Below are 19,265 nucleotides of genomic sequence, written 5' to 3' on the forward strand. Positions count from 1 at the left end.
GTGATGGACACTTAGCACTCTCAGTACTCTCCATCTAGGGTATGTAACAGAAGGGGGGTATTAACTTGAAATAATGGTGGCTGAGAAGCAACCTGTAGCAATGGAAAGTAGAGAACAACACAATCCATCCATCCGTTTTCTATACCACTTATCTTCACGAGGGTCGCGGGCATGCTGGAGCCTATCACAGCTGTCTTCTTTAAGCCTCATAATTAACTAAGCACATGTATTTATTGGTAACAAACTGGCTAACTCTTCTAAAGGGATGTCAGCCTCTGCACACATTGCTACAAAGTCTTCAACAAATTATAATGCTTGTGATAAAGGAAGATGTAATCACCCATGCAATTCCAACTGCATATGGAAGATATTTTATTTTTTATGACATTCTTATTTTGTTTATGCAGACATTGGGCAAACGATTGGTTATGTTTATTATGTGTACCGGTGTAAGTTCTTCTCTTTTCAATGGAAGAATCTATACCGATATATTGGTATATAAAAAAACTCTTGTTGCAAGTCACCTTTAAACAAAGGAATAAATATTGTGACCATCATTTTTTGTAAGTGTGCAGTAATTAATTAATGGATTTTAGACAACACAACAATGTCCAAATTAGTGCATTCATGACCCAAATACACAGTGATGCATCGGTCTACACAGTCAGTGCATGGCTCTTTAAAAATGGCAACAGCGATGGACACTTATTACGACCAATTAGCTACATAGCAGAAGGGGAGGGGATAATATGAAATAATGGCAACTAAGGAGCAACCTTGAGCTGTGGAAAGTCGTAATGAACATACGTAGAAGAAGAAGCGGGTAAATATTTGGATTGTCATTTTTGTGCAACTTCATGCATGGATACACTTAGCAAGTAAGTACTTGGTGTACACAGTATACTTTTATTTAAGTGTACTGACAGAAGTATTCCATTTGAGATGCAGCGATGGCCTGCAGCTGATTCAGCGCTGAATGTGATACTCTCGCTAATAAGGAGTTGACTGGTGATGGTGGAACTAATGGGTCAAATAGTTTTCATGTTAAAAATAGAACGTGATGGAATTATGAGTTAGCAGGGGATAGAAAAGAAATGACTCCCTATCATTGAAGCAACCCGAAGTGTTTGTTTTTCCACAGAAAAATCCAATCATCTTGTCGGATAGAGGGATTTGTATAAGGTGAAGGAAGGCAAAGGGAAGCACCAGCCACACTGTGACAGCGCTGAAAGAGAGCTGGGAGAGATCCTTCGGGAGTCTTGTTTTGATTGCAGCAAGCCGGGCTGGTGAATGCCACGCAGGGAGACTCGACAGTGACGTTGTTCCAATCGGCAGCGCCTTTGATCAGGTCCTCTTTGGAACGCAGAGACGTCTTTGACAATGAGGCGGGAGACGTCAGTCTATTGGGGTTTAAGGATATTTCAGGGAGCACAAATGGGATATGACTTGCTTTCAAAAGACATTTTGTGGTTTGAAAAGTGAGTGGTGCATTCTTGACTTGGAGCGACAAAAAAAAAAAACATGGAAGACTAGAATGGCAGACCTCTGCCGAGGTCCAACAATTCAAAGTTGATGTCTCTGTTAGAGCAGGACATGAGAGCATTAAAGACAAGCAGAAGGGAACGAGCTGGTGTTTTTATTTCCAAGAAGTGGGCCAGTGACATATGGAACAGCCCCGCTTCCAAATTCAGCTCTCTGGAGTTTGACAAAAATTTGGATATGCAGCTAGCTACAATTTTTAACCAGCTACCAGCATTCTACAGTTAAGGTTTACTGTATATCTGTATAGGCGGGACGTGCCAACAGGCAAACCAGGCATTTGCATGGGGACCCCGGCTTTTAGGGGCACCCCCCTTAGTGGGGGACCTCTTAAAAGCCAAGTGCTAATACATGCTAATACATGCACTGCACAGAAACGACAACAATGGCCATTTACGATGCAATTATGAAACAATGACCTAGCAAACCCCCTTGGGGGGTCCCCCACATGCCCTGTCTGCGTAAATCAGTGTGAGCAGTGAGGTTTTTTATAGGTTATCACATGGTTTGTCTGGTATCAGGCCAGGTATCATGCCCCCAAGTGTCAGTATCAGCCCGAGACCGAAGGTCGATATTATCACATACTATTTAATCATGAGCTTATTATCACGTACTATTTAATCAAAAGACCATTTTGTTTCCAGAAAATGTTCAGTTTATTACATGTATTATATCTAAACAGTGTAAACACAACAATTGCAAAAATATTTCAACAATAATATTTTATCAACAGTCTTATCTTATCAATGTCTGACAATTAAAGTTCCATTAATCAAGTTTGGGTTTTTTGGTGACTGGAGAAGCACTAAGCACTCGTGTGTTGTTCTCTGATTGGTTGTTTCACGGGCACAATACCAGAGCAGTGTGCTCTGAGTGGACAGCTACGGGGGCTGATACTGGACGTGGTTAAACTCTATATTTTATCAGTGTCACTGCCCTGGGCTTTGACACAGTATCATTTCGGCCTTTTCCCGTATCATTCATGGGCGGTTTCTAGGGTATAGGGCCAATTAATACTGTAGTATGTGATAAGTTTGTTTATCGACCACAGAGTTCCCCACTTAAGAGAGACACAATATCCCAGAAATTGTGTGCAAAACACAAGATTTTTTTTTTCAGTGTGCACGGATGAGGTGGGAGTCCCCAAGAACCCTTGCCCCGCCACTGTGTATGTCGTAACTCCTACCTACATTAACCATTAACAAGCATCACATGTAAGATCCAAATTTTAAACAATGAATAAATACAAGAATTAAATGAAATGTGGGCATCATTGTCCTTCCTCAGTGTAGCTAAGTACAGATATGTATTCTTCCACCACGCGCCTGGGACTATTTCTTGAGCGAGTCTCGTATTTACTAACTCAACAGTTAAGTCCGTAACTAAATTTTTGCGGGAGTGCGTCGTAACCACGAAACTTCATAACACGAACACCCTTATCCTGCTGTAGATTATTTCTCCAACGGAAGATTGTCCACTTGAGCCACGCTATTATCTCCAGCAACATAAAATGCAGCTCCCTAAATTTCCCTTTTGTGTAGGAACTGATTGGTTTTTTTGAATTGGAAGAAATGATAATTGAGAGAAGGATGAGAGTAGAGCCGTGATGACAATTGTTCTCTTAACAGGCACTTAAAAAAAGCTTTTCATTAGAATTTAATCTTTGCGCTCGTGTTTATTCCACAGCGATTTTGTCATTGAGTTTTCTGTGGATTGTAGTTGAAAAGGGAATCGGCTGAGGAGCGATCAGAACCATGGAAGGAATAAAAAGGGTGGCAAAGAAGCGGTAAATTTCCCTCAAAAGAGGAACTCATGTATTGAATTTGGCCAGTGATGCTCTGTCACAGAGACATATTCAATTGTGTCCACTTAGGATGGAGTGCTCCATCATGTCGTCTCTTTAAATATCAACCTGGAACAGAAAGAAATGCTTGGTCTATTTATTGTCACTGTGTTCATTTGTCACACACAGGCTTTAAAACCCTTCCAGTGATTGTGGGTAATATACAGTGTTGTGAAAAAGTGTTTGCTCCTTCCTGATTTCTTACTTTTTTCCATGTTTGTCACAGTCTTCCTGTGTGAAAGAAGATAATAGTGTGTAGCAATAGATGAAAAAGTAAGATACAATAGGTTGTGCAGTGAAAAGTAAAAAGAAAAGAAAAACACAGATAAAAATGAAAATGATTACATTCAATTCTGGTGTATAATCTGCACCCCCATTAAACTTGGAGGAAAAACTGATTTGTACATACTGTAGGCCTCCACGTCGAAAAATGGCATATTGTGCCCACACTCAAGTCTGTGAGGCCAGGTCGCTCAGGTCGTTCTCCTTTTGACAGGAGGCAATCATGAGCTTGTCAATCCATTGGAAACGTCTGATTCGCAGTGTCATCTTACCAACAACACTTAAATCATTACACAGCAACTTAACACTCAAAAGGTATACCTAATAAATATACGAACATGTCCAATGAGTTTAAAATAGATATTTTTTATAAAAAGTTTTCCCATAATGCATGTCGTTTGAGCATTTCATTGGAGGACAAGCAGCATAGAAAATGGTGGATGGTTCTGCAATGCTGCCTTTGTCCACCAGAGTCACCCAGAGGACCCAAAGTGCAGAGGGAGGCTGACGTTCATTGCAGCGCCCCAATGAACATGTTGCTCAGACACAATGCATTATGGGAATTTTTTTCCATGTCAAACCCATATTGGTGCCGGTTTGTATATTTCTGAGGTATACCTTTTGAATGTTAAGTTGTTGTGTGATGAGTTTAGTGTTCATAAAGAGATCTTAGTAAAACTGCTTATGTTGTTATGTTACAGTATATATAATGACCTCATGTGGTTTCCAATGGTGTTAATAAGCTTGTTGTGAGTGTACTGATAGCTCATGATTGACTCATGAGTGGGACAGTATTTAAACTTTAAATTAGTAGTAGGTCTGAGAGTCACAAGATTTGAATTTAGCCATATAGGGCAAGGCCATAGATGGCCGTAGAATTAATAATACATATAAAATAAGTGAAATAAGATGAGAATCTAATACTGGTAGTATAATAAAATCTGACAGAAACAATGTATAATTCATAAATTATTGCTGGATAACGATGAACCAGCGTGTTCAAACTGCACTGGCATCGCTTTCATATGGGGGATACTAGTCTTCTTCCAATGGGGTGCTGCAGTGCAGGGACTTTCTGTGCTTTAGCAGCTTGTACACAATGAACAAGTAAATGAAACAAACAATCTAAATTCATGACTGCGCGATTAATGTGATTGTGTAATAATTGCCGCTGCCAAGCCCCGTTATTGCGGACCGTGTTCTAGCTGAAGGTTAATGAACTGTTACATATTTAACACCCACGCGTGAAAGCATGAATGATCACCAAGTGACTCGGATGAACCGCTAAAAGCATTAAGAGTGGGTTGACCTTTTATTTTAACCCCCAAAAAGTATTTTTTTTTCTTTTCTATTTGGGAAAAAAAAGCTTCCCTTCAAACTGTTTGGAGGTGTTAACTATAATGTGACAGGTTTTTATTTTAGTGCATGACTTTAATCCCTCCTAAATGTGATCACACCTCGTTTCCACTTTCTTCTAGCACTTGAGAACAACTTCAGGATTGGGTCTGAGGGGGGGGGATTAAAATGTATTCTGTCGTAAAGGATTTGGATTTCAGACAAAGTTTTAGTGCATGTTGGTGACACATTCATTGGGGTTTGGTTAGCAAACGGATTCCAGCGGAGCTGCTCTTAGCTTCCAGAGATGTTATACTCATGCCATGTGAAAGTTACGATTTAGTGGGAAATTAATGTAGCAAAATGGAATGCAATCAGTCAAAAAATGAACCCACTAACCATTTTACGTTGATAATTGTAAAACTGTTGCTCTATGCTGCAGGGGTTAGCAACCTTTACTATGAAGAGAGCCATTTTCGCCCCTTGCCCATTAAATAATAATAGCCTAGAGCCGCAAAACACATGTTTATATCAACATCTTGTATTCTCTTGTTAGAATTTATAACAAATAGAAATGGAATTACATAAATATGTGTAAATTACAGTAACATTACCTGATTTATTTACTCCTTTCTCAACCTTATTGGTACCACACCAGTTGGGGTAGATGAGCAAACACAGTTATGATTATTTTTATGATGTTTCTTTTTAGCCAAACCCACAGACCACTGAGCACTGGAGGGTTGCCGCTTGTGGAAAGTTCACAATTGTCATTTTCGGTAGGGAATGATAGTGCTGATTGAACCCGCTCCACTGCAAAAGTTTTACTTTTTCAAAGTGTGCATTGAAAATGGTGCGCCTATCTCTCTCTCTTGGTTCCTCCTCGTGTTTTTGCATTTGTACTTTGCTATTTTTTTTGTTTTTTGTTTTTTTTTTACGGCCGAAAACGCACTGCTGGTGCTGCTTTTCTCTCAGGAGGCAGAAGGGGCTCGGCGGGGTGGAGGCAGAAGGAGAGGGAAGACAGAGAGGAAAAAAAAAAAGGCAAAGCAATGTTGACCTAAATGTGGCTCTCATTAAGATGGCCGACACATGAGGCAAGGAGGAGTACAAGCCAATAAATGTCCTTCCCTTTCTTGTTTTTCTTTCTTGGTTCTCTTACTTCTCTGGCCTCACCATTCTGTTGTTTTTTATTTATATATGTCTCACCACACCCCAGCCTACCAGGCTTTTTCTGCTTTCTGGGGCGATGTATTCGTGTGTGTGTGTGTTGCCAGAAGTTACAACAGGGGAGGAGCAATGGCTGTATGTCACATTCTTTTTTTTTTTTGGGTTTGTTTTGCAAGATTGAGGTGGTTGTTTTTAATCTAATCAATACATCTTCCTGGGTGACCTAGTTTTTATGTTGCAAAAGATTCAAATAAAGTAATCCGCTCAAATGTCAGAGAAATTAAGGAATGTTTGGATTTATGGAATATCAGTTTGTTGCTTAGCAAGTTGGTCTCACAGTCGGGAGATTGGAGAATTAGAGAAATAAAGGTGTCCACGGGTGTGAATATGAGTGTGAATGGTTGTTTGTCTATATGTGTATGCCGCATCTTGCCCCAATTCCGCCTGAATGAGGATTATTCATTCATTCATTCATTTTCTACCGCTTTTTGCTCACGAGGGTCGCGGGGAGTGCTGGAGCCTATCCCAGCTGTCTTCGGGCGAGAGGCGGGGTACACCCTGGGCTGGTTGCCAGCCAATCACAGGGCACATATAGACAAACAACCATTCACACTCACATTCATACCTATGGACAATTTGGAGTCACCAATTAACCTAGCATGTTTTTGGAATGTGGGAGGAAACTGGAGTACTCTGAGAAAACCCACGCATGCACAAGGAAAACATGCAAACTCCACACAGAGATACCCGAGGGTGGAATTGAACCCTGGTCTCCTAGCTGTGAGGTCTGCGCGCTAACCACTAGAGGATTAGCGCTATTAAAAAAAATGGATTAATGGGTTGGAAAGACTAGTCTCAATAGACCTTTCTCTAAGTGATCAAATAAGACGTCCGCATGGAAGTTCCCCAAAACAATCACATAGCTTGAGGTACGGTAATGTTAGCACCTGGTTTTCTCCGATAAGGACTGCTGCCTCCCCTAAACCGTGTCGACACTCATCATACTGCATCACATTCCGAAAGGACTGGACCCCTGCTTCGGAATCCATCTTTCCAACCCTCTGGTTACTTCTTCCCGAATGAGAACAGAAAGGTTAGCAGCATCAGAGGTGATGGTGAAGGTGTTATAGTATATACACTCTCAAAACTTTTTTTTTTTTTGGTAAAGAGAAGTTCCCCGTCCCTGCCCGTGGCTCAGGAGGGTGCGCTGCACAAGTCATCGTCTAATCCGTGAGATTGATCCCCCCGCCTGGAGCCATACGCTGCAGCTTAAGTAGCTCCTAATGGCCAAGACGTTCGCTGGCCTGTGAGCTAGAGCAGTTGGGTGGGCGACTCAGAGCTCATACTGGAAAGTGCTTTGAGCACACTTAAGGTAGGAAAGTGACGCATAAATGATTTTTTTTTTTTCTTGATGATTTGTTATATGACCGAAGGCTTCATCACAGTGGAGGAGGATCATACCCTGACACTATTAGAGAGAGGTATCAATATTTCTGGTCGAGTAGCAAGTAGAAATGTAAATATTTTGAATGACCCTGCTTCTTTTGCTTCTTCATCTTATTGATGGACTGCTGTTTGGATTGCCAGTGATCACACTCAGGGGCTATTTCAAAAGCGAGGACCCATCGCCCTCAGGAACAGTGTTTTTAAGATGAATTCATGCAGCACAGGTTCAGATACACTTTGCACACTTAGACCTTCCTTGCACTGTGTGCTTTTGTTTTGTTTTTAGATTCCAAGTTAAAAGCTAAAGAGATGTTACTGCCACACTGAGCTTTTGGCTAGTTGATGTTCTGCTTAAATCAGGGGTGTCCAAAGTGCGGTCCGGTGGCCATAAGAAGCTTTTTTTTTTTTTTTTAATTGGCGCTTGGCATTAAAAAGATTGTATTAATTCATTAATTATTATTATTATACCTAATTTCCGGCGTGTAAGGTTAATTGGCGACTCCAAATTGTCCATAGGTATGAATGTGAGTGTGAATGGTTGTTTGTCTATATGTGCCCTGTGATTGGCTGGCGACCGGTCTAGACTTTATACAATTTCTAATATTGTGGCATCTTTGATATACTTCAGAACAACTCATTCATTCATTTTGTACCGCTTTTTCCTCACGAGAGTCGCGGGGGGTGCTGGAGCCTAGCCCAGCTGTCTTCGGGCGAGAGGCGGGGTACACCCCGGACTGGTTGCCAGCCAATCACAGGGCACATATAGACAAACAACCATTCACACTCACATTCATACCTATGGACAATTTGGAGTTGCCAATTAACCTAGCATGTTTTTGGAATGTGGGAGGAAACCGGAGTACCCGGCGAAAACCCACGCATGCACGGGGAGAACATGCAAACTCCACACAGAGATGGCCGAGGGTGGAACTGAACCCTGGTCTCCTAGCTGTGAGGTCTGCGTGCTAACCACTTGACAGCCGTGCAGCCCTTCATCGTTAAAATGAAGGGCGATTAAATCGTTAAAATACTGTGTCACTCGCGAGTCAGTGAGCAAATGTCAGGAGCCAATCACAAGCAAAACATTTAACTCGCGGCAACCTTGTCAACCCATCTGAAATTGCAGGATGTTATTACTCCGTATGACTCCAACTCACAGCGTCATCTTAATAAGAACGCTAAAGTCATCACACTGCAACTTGACACTGAAAAGTTAGCTAGGAAAATATACAAGACAAGTACCAACACAAGTTTAAAATAACAAACATCTCTTTAACTTCTACCCATAATGCATTACTCCCAGCTGAGCAGAGCAGTTGTGGACTGCTGCGGTCTACAAATGGCCACAATTTGGACATCCTTGTTTTAAGAAGTAAACGCTTCCTTGCAAATGACACATGTAAGGCTAGTTTTTTTGGAGTGGGAAATAAATTGCAGATTAAATTTGAAAAAAAGCACCTAACATTGGTTACAAAGTGTCTATGTAATGCTCAGTAACAATTTATTGATTCCCTTTTGATAGATCCAGTGGAAAATATGTGTGCGTGTATCTATATATGTATATAGTTTGCTGCCGGCTTGTCATTAGAGAAGATCCAGCGTGAGTGGTTGGTGATGCTGCTGGGTGCATGTGATTAGCCTGAATACGACAACATGTCTTTGACTGCACGAGGAACATCAACATCACAGCCAAAGAGGCATCAGAGCGCTGTGATGGAAACTCATATCTGCAGCCTGTTTGTCCGGTAATGAAACACGAATCTGTTAGCCTTCTATTGTTTGCCGATGACTTATTGAATGCGACACGCGGATGGATACACTACAAATGAACAAGATGAGATTCACAGTGCGCCAGCGGCAGATGTGTGTTCCTGATTGACAATTAGAGGGATTTGATTACAGTTTGATTATATACAGTGGAATTAAATGCTGCAGCACATGTTATTCTCCTCCTCATATAAACCTCATTCTAAATTGCAACTGGGATGAGAGTGATGACAAGGATTTTTATACACTCCAGTGCTTTGTTCAAATGCAGTACTTATTGGTTTAAAAGGGGTATTGAAGCTTTATGAAGTTTTATGTATAGTTGGCCAAATTTTTGCATTGCCAATCTTTTTTTTTATTTTATTTAGGCAAATATATGAAACATTACAGTGCATTTCTTACATCAATCAAAATATAACTTTCCATTATTTACATTTGTATTCAACTATCTGATCACAAGCCCAAAAGGAGTAGGCTGAAGCAAAAGCTTATAAATGCCTACCCCTTTTTGCAAGATATAATCATGTTCTTTTCCACTGTTATTATTATCATTGTAATATTATTATTGTTATGATCATTATTATTGTTATAATCATTATCATTTTTACCATAATTATTGTTATTATTATCACCATTATTATAATCATCATTACATTTTCATAATTATAGTTGTAACAATTTTTAGATTCTTAAAATTAAATTATTTTAAATTAAATTCTAAAAATGTCATGATTGGACATTGTCATGACTTTATCCTAATCTTTATTATCATTGTAATATTATTACTATTATCATTATTATTATTATTACTGTTATAATCTTTATCATAATTACCATTATTATTGTTATTATTATCACCATTATTATAATCATCATTAATATTACCATTTTCATCATTATAGTTGTAACAATTTTTGGATTTTATTTTTATTTTTTTTAATAAAATTATTTTTGATTAAATGTTGTCAATTAAATAAAATATATATATATATAAATATATATATATATATATATATATATACACACACACACACACACACACATATATATATACAAGGCATTACAATGACCTCCCACTAGGTGTCATTAGTAACACACACCAAACCTATTCGCCAACAACAGACTTTTATTGCCCGTTTTAATTATCTCACAACAGGCACAATAATAACATCATCATCATCATCATCACTGTACTCATTATATTAACGCGGCCTACTATTGCAGCCGTACTTACTCCAACTAAAACTCAACTCTGAATCCCCAACGTTGCGTCCTGTCCATGTAAGACATTTATTGAAACATATACAAGCACTAATCTTATTTATGGCTCAAGTGGCTTATTTTTTCTGATCATATGTATGATATTGGGTATATGAATGTGAAGGTGCCTATAGGGGTGTTATTTCTTGTCTACAAGACCCTTTTTTCCATGGTCTTTTGTGCCGTTTTGTTGCTTGTTTTCTGTACATCATGAGGTCTAGTGTTTGCCCCTCCAACTCTCTTTTGTTTTGGGCTTGATTACGACAGGCGTAGGATGCGTGTTACATTGGATAGGCTAAAGATATATGATATATAGGGAGACAGTTGTATTTTATTACTGACAATCTTCTGTGTCTATGTAGTGATAGCCTGACTCTTCTTAGCATTTTGATTAGACATAATGAATGACCTCAGTGGGCGAGCTGTGGAGTAGCAGGGCCCATGCTGGCCGCTTGAACATGCATCTATTCAACACCTGTCACCTGCATTGTCTTCTTTCCACTTGTCATTGTCTGTTTGGGTCAACTAAAGCCCTCCATCTCTAAATCTCCCCAATCCAATTTTTCATCTCCTCACTCACTCTAGAGGATTTGGTATCCTCTTGCAATTCCGATGAAACTCAAAAAGCACCAGTCACTCCAGTCGTTACTGTTCACTTACATTATACGTGTCACACACGACTGCGTACATGGGGTGAAGATTAAAGTCCTGCGAGATTAAAACCTCCCTGGATGTAGCTCGGATCAAACGACTCGCAGCATAAACATGTTTGAAAGCAACACAAAAAAATGAGTTTTTGAAAGGTAAGTGTGCACCGAATGCGTTATCACACGCTCCATAAAGTAGGCGCAATCAATCACAAGAAAATATATGAGGAAAGAAACCCCAAAATTGATGCAGGCAGGTAGGACATTCAGTCAGATTTTCATAGAGTGTCAGGATATAATAACTGTTTGACAATACAGAGGAAATAGACGATTCAGATGGGGGTGAGACTGGGACAAAGCAATGTGGAACACAGGCGTTTATGAGCTTTATGTGCTTTGTTAGCCATTTCCTGCAACAGGAGCATTTTTATACCTTGTTTAAAAGACACTTTATTGTATATACTGAACATGTGGACTTCCTCGTATCGGGACGGCTTTCACACGGATGCTGTATTGTAAGAAAAGGGGCGATTTTGCTTCCATATGATGATCTGACTTTCGAAATCTCTCTTCTTAATCCAACAGGATGAGCATCCAATTAGAGGGGAAATTGTGCTCTCCTCCAGCGACCTTCAACTGGTGTTACAAGTGGAACGTAACCAGTGAGTATTGCCCTTCGTCTCACATCCAGAAATACTACAGCTGTCCCTTGCAACATTGCGGTTTGAATATGCATATTTTACTTATTTTTTTGCCTAAATTAAGTATTCTTAAGCCGGGCGGCACGGCGGTCTAGTGGTTAGCGCGCAGACCTCACAGCTCGGAGACCAGGATTCAATTTCACCCTTGAATTTGCATGTTCTCCCCGTGCATGCGTGGGTTTTCCCGGGTACTCCGGTTTCCTCCCACATTCCAAAAACATGCTAGGTTAATTGGCGACTCCAAATTGTCCATAGGTATGAATGTGAGTGTGAATGGTTGTTTGTCTACATGTGTCCTGTGATTGGCTGGCGACCAGTCCAGGGTGTACCCCGCCTCTCGCCTGAAGACAGCTGGGATAGGCTCCAGCACCCCCGCGACCCTCGTGAGGAAAAAGCAGTAGAAAATGAATGAATGAAGTATTCTTAAGCATAACGATGGTGCACTAAAATTGTGTCAGATGACCTTAAAAAAAGTGTTTAACAATCACTTTGTACTACATTATGAATGATAAATCTTAACTGAATACTGACAGTTCTTGTTCCTTTGGCACATAAGATCAAATCAATGAATAAATTGGATGTAGGAAGTGTATTTTGCTAGAAGATACAGAGGATTCCAGATGCTTCGAGACAGATTTGTTGGAGTGAGATGAGACAAACGCTTGGGAAGGTTGAAATCTTTTGAGTCAAAGTTAGCATTGAGTGAAGAATGAATGAGATGTCATGGAGACGAGAACTGCTGGTCATTAGTCAGCTCGGCCACTTGGCTCAGGCTGTGTCGACTTCCAGCTCAAGTTTGGACCAGGCAATGTAGGTCACAGTAATGAGGAGGTACTTACTGGGAATGTTACTGTTATTTTATCTGCCGGAGGGGCCCCCTTGCTCCTGTGGGCATGAAGCACAGCCATGCTAGTTCATTACCATTGGACTTATATGGTATGATGATAAAAGTGTGTCATCACTTCTGAGATCTTGAATGGCAACCAAGCATGTGCACACGTTGCAGGATGTTTAGATTGTGCATGAGTCAAGGTCTGGGATTTGTGCAACTGTTAGGCACGTCCAAGACGCACAAGGAAGCCAGTGTGACAAGTCATCTGAGGCACCCAAACAAACATGGAGATTGTATTCCCTCTTTATTTTGTTGGCTACAGTTCCAGGTTCTTGGAAAGAGACCAAGTCTAGTGCAATTGTTCCATGCCTTGGCCCATTATACACGTACAGCGCTCAATCGCTTCCAGGTGCGGTACGATGCCCCTCTTTTAGCACATTTGTAAGAGGTGGTCTTGGACTGGGCACAATTCCAAGCACATGCAAGAATGTGATCGCTCATGACACCAAAATTCATGTTATTTATTTTAGTTTTATTTTTTGCAAAATAACAGCCACACAGCTAGGAGACCCTAGTTCGATTCCACCCTCGGGCATCTCTGTGTGGAGTTTGTGTGGGTTCTCTGCAGGGACTCCGGCTTCCTCCCACATGCCAAAAACATACTGGGTTAATTGTCTACTCCAAATTGTCCATAGGTATGAATGTGAGTGTGAATGGTTGTTTGTCTATATGTGACCTGTGATTGGCTGGCGACCAATCGAGGGTATACCCCGCCTCTCGCCCCAAGACAGCTGGGATCGGCTCCAGCACGCCCGCGACCCTTATGAAGATAAGTGGTAGAAAATGAAATGAACATTGAAAGGGATATTTTCAGTGTGAGAGGTGTGCTTGAATGTTGGCATATTTAACCTTTCTTACAGTCGTCGCAACTGAAAAACAAACTGGAGAAGGAGGAGGAAATGACATCACTTTGCGGACACGCTGTGTTTTGTTGTTGTATTTTTGTATTTTATATACTGTATTTGTTTTGTATTATGCCCAGTTGTGTGTGACAGGCTTTTGCTCCAACAATCGGGAAAACTGAGTTAGACTAGACCAGGGGTCGGCAACCTTTACTATGAAAAGAGCCATTTTACCCAATGCCCACTGAAGAAAAATAGCCTGGAGCCGCAAAACATATAGTATGTTTAAAACAACATTGGAGGGAATTTGGGGGTATCAAAGTAGTTCAGATAAGAAAAGACGAGTTGGAGTACTCTTGCTAGTTTTGGAGATAAACTTACATAAATGTATGTGTAAACTACTGTAAACGTAAAAACAAGTTCCCATTCCGCTGTTTTTAAATTATCTCGAATTTATTTTTTAGATTTGTAGGTAAGTATTACTTGTTTTTCTTCATGTACTGAACTGGATAGCAGTCAGAACTCACTCAGGATGCATTCATGGTCTCAGACAAAGTTGGATTTTTTAAAACTCATTACAAAAGATGTGCATTTTCCCCACTCGGGTGTTAAAAATATTCAAGAATCGCAAAGGGAGCCACAATAAAGAGGCTGAAGAGCCACATGCGGCTCTGGAGCCGCAGGTTGCTGACCCCTGGACTAGACTGTATCTCAATATCTTCAGTATCATGTTTGGCACATTTCGAGGACACTTGTTTTGATAATGTGCCTCAGATTTAAAAAAGTTTAGGACTGAATATGTCTTTAAGGAGCGTGCTTCGATATTCAACTGTCCCAACTATCTTTTTTGACCCAGTCAACCCAGTCAGGGATTTGGGAGTCATAGATGGAAGTACACAAACAGTAGAAGAGAGTGCTAAGGTGTCAGTAAGTGATTTTTTTTAATCTACTAGATATATTCTGCAAATCTTAGAACAATAATATGGGTTTTTTTGTGACAAATTTGAAGGCTAGCTAAACAAATGAATGGATAATGTAACATATAATATAATATTTATAGGACTCAACAGTAATAATAATACTACAAAGAAAGTGAAACCCAGACTCACTCGCCCTCGACTACATTTAAGTGTGTCACTTAATTCATGTGCACGTCTCACAAGGAAGTCAGCAATCTGGTGCAAAATACAGTAGAACCACGGTCGGCATACTCATTGGTGACTTGGGTTAAAAAAAATGTACCTGAAGATTTTGCCTCGGTTTCTCGTACACGTGATTGATTGAATGACAAAATGGTTTGCATCTTATACACTGCATGAGTCCTACTGGGTTTGTAACATATCTTTATTACAAAACATGCCTGTCAGTATGAAAATTAGAAACAGAAGTCATTGTCTCCAAGCATTGTCGCCCATTTGGTGTCATCACCATTTGACTCTGTAGTTCTTTGCTAACTCGGACATTTACTCCACAAGTCTCTGCTTTTCATTTTGATTACGGCTGCGAAATAAGTCACAATTACTTAAAAAAAAGTTGCCAACATTTTAATAAAGATGAGACACGGTTGTAAATTCAAGAAATAACTAAGTATGAAGTAGTCACTCGTGTTCAACCCTCTGTGAGTACATCCGTGTTGGTAATAAAGACATCTCATTTAATACGATCACTCCCCTCACAAGTAAATCACAAGTCAGCGGACACCTTGCACAAAATAAATAACCAGAACTCAAAATACTACAAGACTGGAAACAATCCACAAAGTCAGGCGTGTGAACACAGTCCCTGTTTGAGTACACCCTTTTGTTTGAGTACACCCTTTTAATGTGTTATAATGGTATCAACTGACGTAGTCACTCAACTGCGTCGTGCCAGCTGGCGGTGTCATCCCACTTTAGAAGGCAATGTAGACATAAAATATAAAGCTGCTTTTCTTGTGTATACCTAAGACTTAACGACGAGCCTCTTTTTGATTACACCGCTATAATAAGTGACTGTTACAACTGACTACTTCTACAGAGGGGTACTTGGCAGACCTCCAGAGCAGACCTCCGCCAACTGTTACTATGAAAATGCACTGTTGCCCGACATAAAGCTGATATGTCCAGTCAGTGTTTTTGTGAGGTGACGTTCATGGCTGGTGAGTCAGTAAAAAAAAAAATGTTAATACAGGTTGTTCATTAAGAGGATAACAAGAAAAAGAAGTGAATAACTGCCTCCAGTATGACATTTATTTGAATTTGGTTGTCCGATTAGCAAAAATAATGACACATTATCAAATCAACTTTATTTGTATAGCCCTTTTCCTGCAAATACATGCAACACAAAGTGCTTTACAGTATTAAAAACAATTACCACAATTAAAAGGAAAAACAATTACTAAGAAAGACCCCCCCTCTTCCACCCTCCATACTAGACACACATACACACACACACGCACCCACACACGCACACAATCACACACAGTAGGGAGACATGGCATGGCACTTAGGATCAAGGAAATGCCACCTTTGGGGCCGTACACACTGGGAGGAGCCACAGGCCGTGCCATTGGGGGACCAGCACCCAGGGGACCAGCACTCCGACAGATGGGTGGACCCCCACATTAAAGGGAGGAACCCCCAGCCGGCCGGGTCAAAGGGACCCAAGGATGGCACCCCCTCAGCAGACCCGACACAGCCCCCAAGGTGGAGGACCCCCCCTGAGGAAACACTGGAGTTAAAAGCTAAAGACTAAAAGCATAAAATAGAACTAAAAAGATAAAAAACATAAGAAAAGTTTAAAAATATTAGTTAAAAGCTTGATTAAAAAGGTGTGTCTTTAATAAAAAAAATATTAAATGTGCCTCAGATTAAAAAAAAAAAAAGTTTAGGACTAGTCAAAAAAAACAAGCGAAAGCGAAAGTGTATGATAAATGTTTCTCTAATATCATATTATTGGGAACGTGCTGCCGCTATGCCTTCTCGGTGTGCACGGTGAGACGGTAGTCAGGCATGCCCGAGGCAGCGTCAACTGATCAGGAAATGTACAAATTCAGCGATTTGTACTTAAGGAAATGTTCAAAACCTTTGGACTCATACATAAAATACATTTTTAGAATGCAGTTCAATGGACAAATATGAATATTTATTTCATGTTATCATTAGGGGGTGTCATGATACCCGATAGTGAGTTCTTGGGACCAGATGATGTTTTAACAATATTTTTAAGAAAACTACAATGTCAAAATATAGGACTGAACAGACAGAAAATTATATATTTATTATTAAATATTTAATTTAAACTTTTAACATAACTACCCCACGCATGGTCCCAAACAAACACAATTCAACAAATATGTGACCCACAATTTAACCTACCTATTACACTGTCTGGGAGTTAACATTGACATCATCTTTAATGGCCAATGTTTTATCATTCATAGTTCATATTGTATATTACACATCCTTTATTCATGTACATTCCAGCTGTCTTATCCAGTAAAAAAAAAAAAAACCCTGTAAAAATCAATGGAAAAAAGGGACACAATCACAAATAGCAGACTCTATGACACTTTTACAGATAAAACAAGACAAATGATTCCAGGTGGACACTTGGTTTATAGTGTGCGCAAAGCTCTTAATGTGTGGTTCCAATTCTGCCTCGCACACTGCCGCTTCCATATTACGTGTATCATCATTCATCGTAGTGAAATCATAGCCGACAGTCTGATAGACTTCTGGCTGCTCTGCCTTTTGAAAAAGAATGGCAGAACAAGTTGTATCCTCCAAATGGGTTTATGCTCAGCAACAATCAAAGTTCTCTTAGTGCAGATAATAATCAGACGTCTTTTGTCTCTTGGCCAATATTTAATCTGAGGATGTTCTGTGAGTGAGGAAGTGAACGCCAGCAGGCAGATTGAATCCTATTGTACAAAACACCACTGATGAGGCGTGTCCTAGATAATAATGTGCTGACTTCAGCTTCATGTTTTGGCACCCGGCATGACAAGGTGTGAGTCTGGACTCTTTTGCGAGAGTCTGGTTAACCTCTGGAGACAGGCGTCAGTCTTTCTTATTACAACATTTCTTTGTAACCATGGAGATTGTTTGAACTTGGCTGTGATGGAAATCAAACAAGAGCTTTGTTCACCTTATCGGAATCTCTTCATGCTCTGGTTGACAATTGAGATGATGACTGGCAGCTCACAGTCAACAGTGCTAGGAAAAAAAATAAATCTTGCAGGATGTGGGTTTAAGGGTGTGCAGGCGGGGTGGGGAAGGAATTGAGAAGCAGTAAATGAATAGTCTGCAGTGGTTTAGAAAGGCTCACAGGAAATGGAATAAAGAGGAGAGAAAGTTGTGCATGGCAGATGAAGACAGACAGCAGTGGTTGTTGTCGGGCTCGTTGTGTATTCGTGCTCTTTCTGTCAAGTTCAGGAAGTAGCTGACTTCATGCACCACCATGAGAGATCTCGTTCATTGTCTCCCCCCCCAAAGACAAGCCGGACTCATTGCTCACAGTGACCTTCATGGTGTGAGACAGTGAGACAGGCCGTGTGAGCAATGTGTACTTCTGCAGGGCGTCTTTTTATGTGGCTTCACCCTCATCCGTAAGGCCAGAATATCTAACCAGACACACACCTTTTGCTGTTCTTCAAATGCCAAGTGATAAACCCGCACAGACTGAACAACTTTTTTTTTTTTAACACCCATTGGAACTCTCAAAGTGTTTAAAAACATGCGTGCCTGGAATGAAAACACTTTTCTTAAAGGTCTAAAGACAAAAATCATACCAAAATCCTGTTTTTACAATGTTAGATGTGATCTTTTCATTAATTGCATGATAGAACCTATGCAGCAGGTTGATTTTTGTTACATTTAACGAGCAATTCAAATATCCGCAACAAATATAGTCTCACTACCGTCATGAGATCGATATTTTTCAGTTCTCTTCGATACAGACATCACAATTACATGTTTTTTTTTAGTTGTGTTGTTTGTTCCATTCATCCATTTTCTATGCCGCTTATTCTCATTAGGGTCGCAGGAGTATGCTGGAGCCTATCCCAGCGGTCTTCGGGGTACACTCTGTCTGACTGGTCACCAGCCAATCGCAGGGGACATATAGACAAATAAGCATTCACACTCACTATGCATGTTTTTGGAATGTGGGAGGAAACCGGAGTTTAGCTGGACAAAAAACAAGGGATACCAAAGCAGGGTCGCGGGGGTGCTGAAGCCTATCCCAGCTGTCTTCGGGCGAGAGGGGGGGTACACCCTGGACTGGTTGCCAGCCAATCACAGGGCACATATAGACAAACAACCATTCACATATTCTCATATTCTCATATTCATACCTGTGGCCAATTAACCTAGCATGTTTTTGGAATGTGGGAGGAAACCGGAGTACCCGGAGAAAACCCACGGGGAGAACATGCAAACTCCACACAGAGTTGGCCGTGGGTGGAATTGAACCCTGGTCTCCTAGCTGTGAGGTCTGCGCGCTAACCACTTGCCGCCCTGTCAAATAGAGTTCTTGATTTTCTAAATAAAATCTTCATCAACA

The 19,265-nt window shown here is 40.5% G+C and overlaps 1 protein-coding gene across 1 annotated transcript in view; it reads left to right on the top strand.

Moving 5' to 3' along the window:
* The window catches only part of adam19a (ADAM metallopeptidase domain 19a), a 72,039-nt gene that overhangs the window by 17,115 nt on the left and 35,659 nt on the right, over positions 1-19,265 (top strand). The window contains exon 3 of the mRNA XM_058067908.2: positions 11,872-11,948. Coding sequence (XP_057923891.2) covers positions 11,872-11,948 — 77 coding nt within the window. The remainder of the gene's footprint in view (positions 1-11,871; positions 11,949-19,265) is intronic.

The sequence above is a fragment of the Doryrhamphus excisus genome, linkage group LG2, assembly GCF_037039965.1.
Source record: "Doryrhamphus excisus strain RoL-2023G ecotype Guam linkage group LG2, RoL_Dexc_Guam_v1.1, whole genome shotgun sequence".
Lineage (NCBI taxonomy): Eukaryota > Metazoa > Chordata > Actinopteri > Syngnathiformes > Syngnathidae > Doryrhamphus > Doryrhamphus excisus.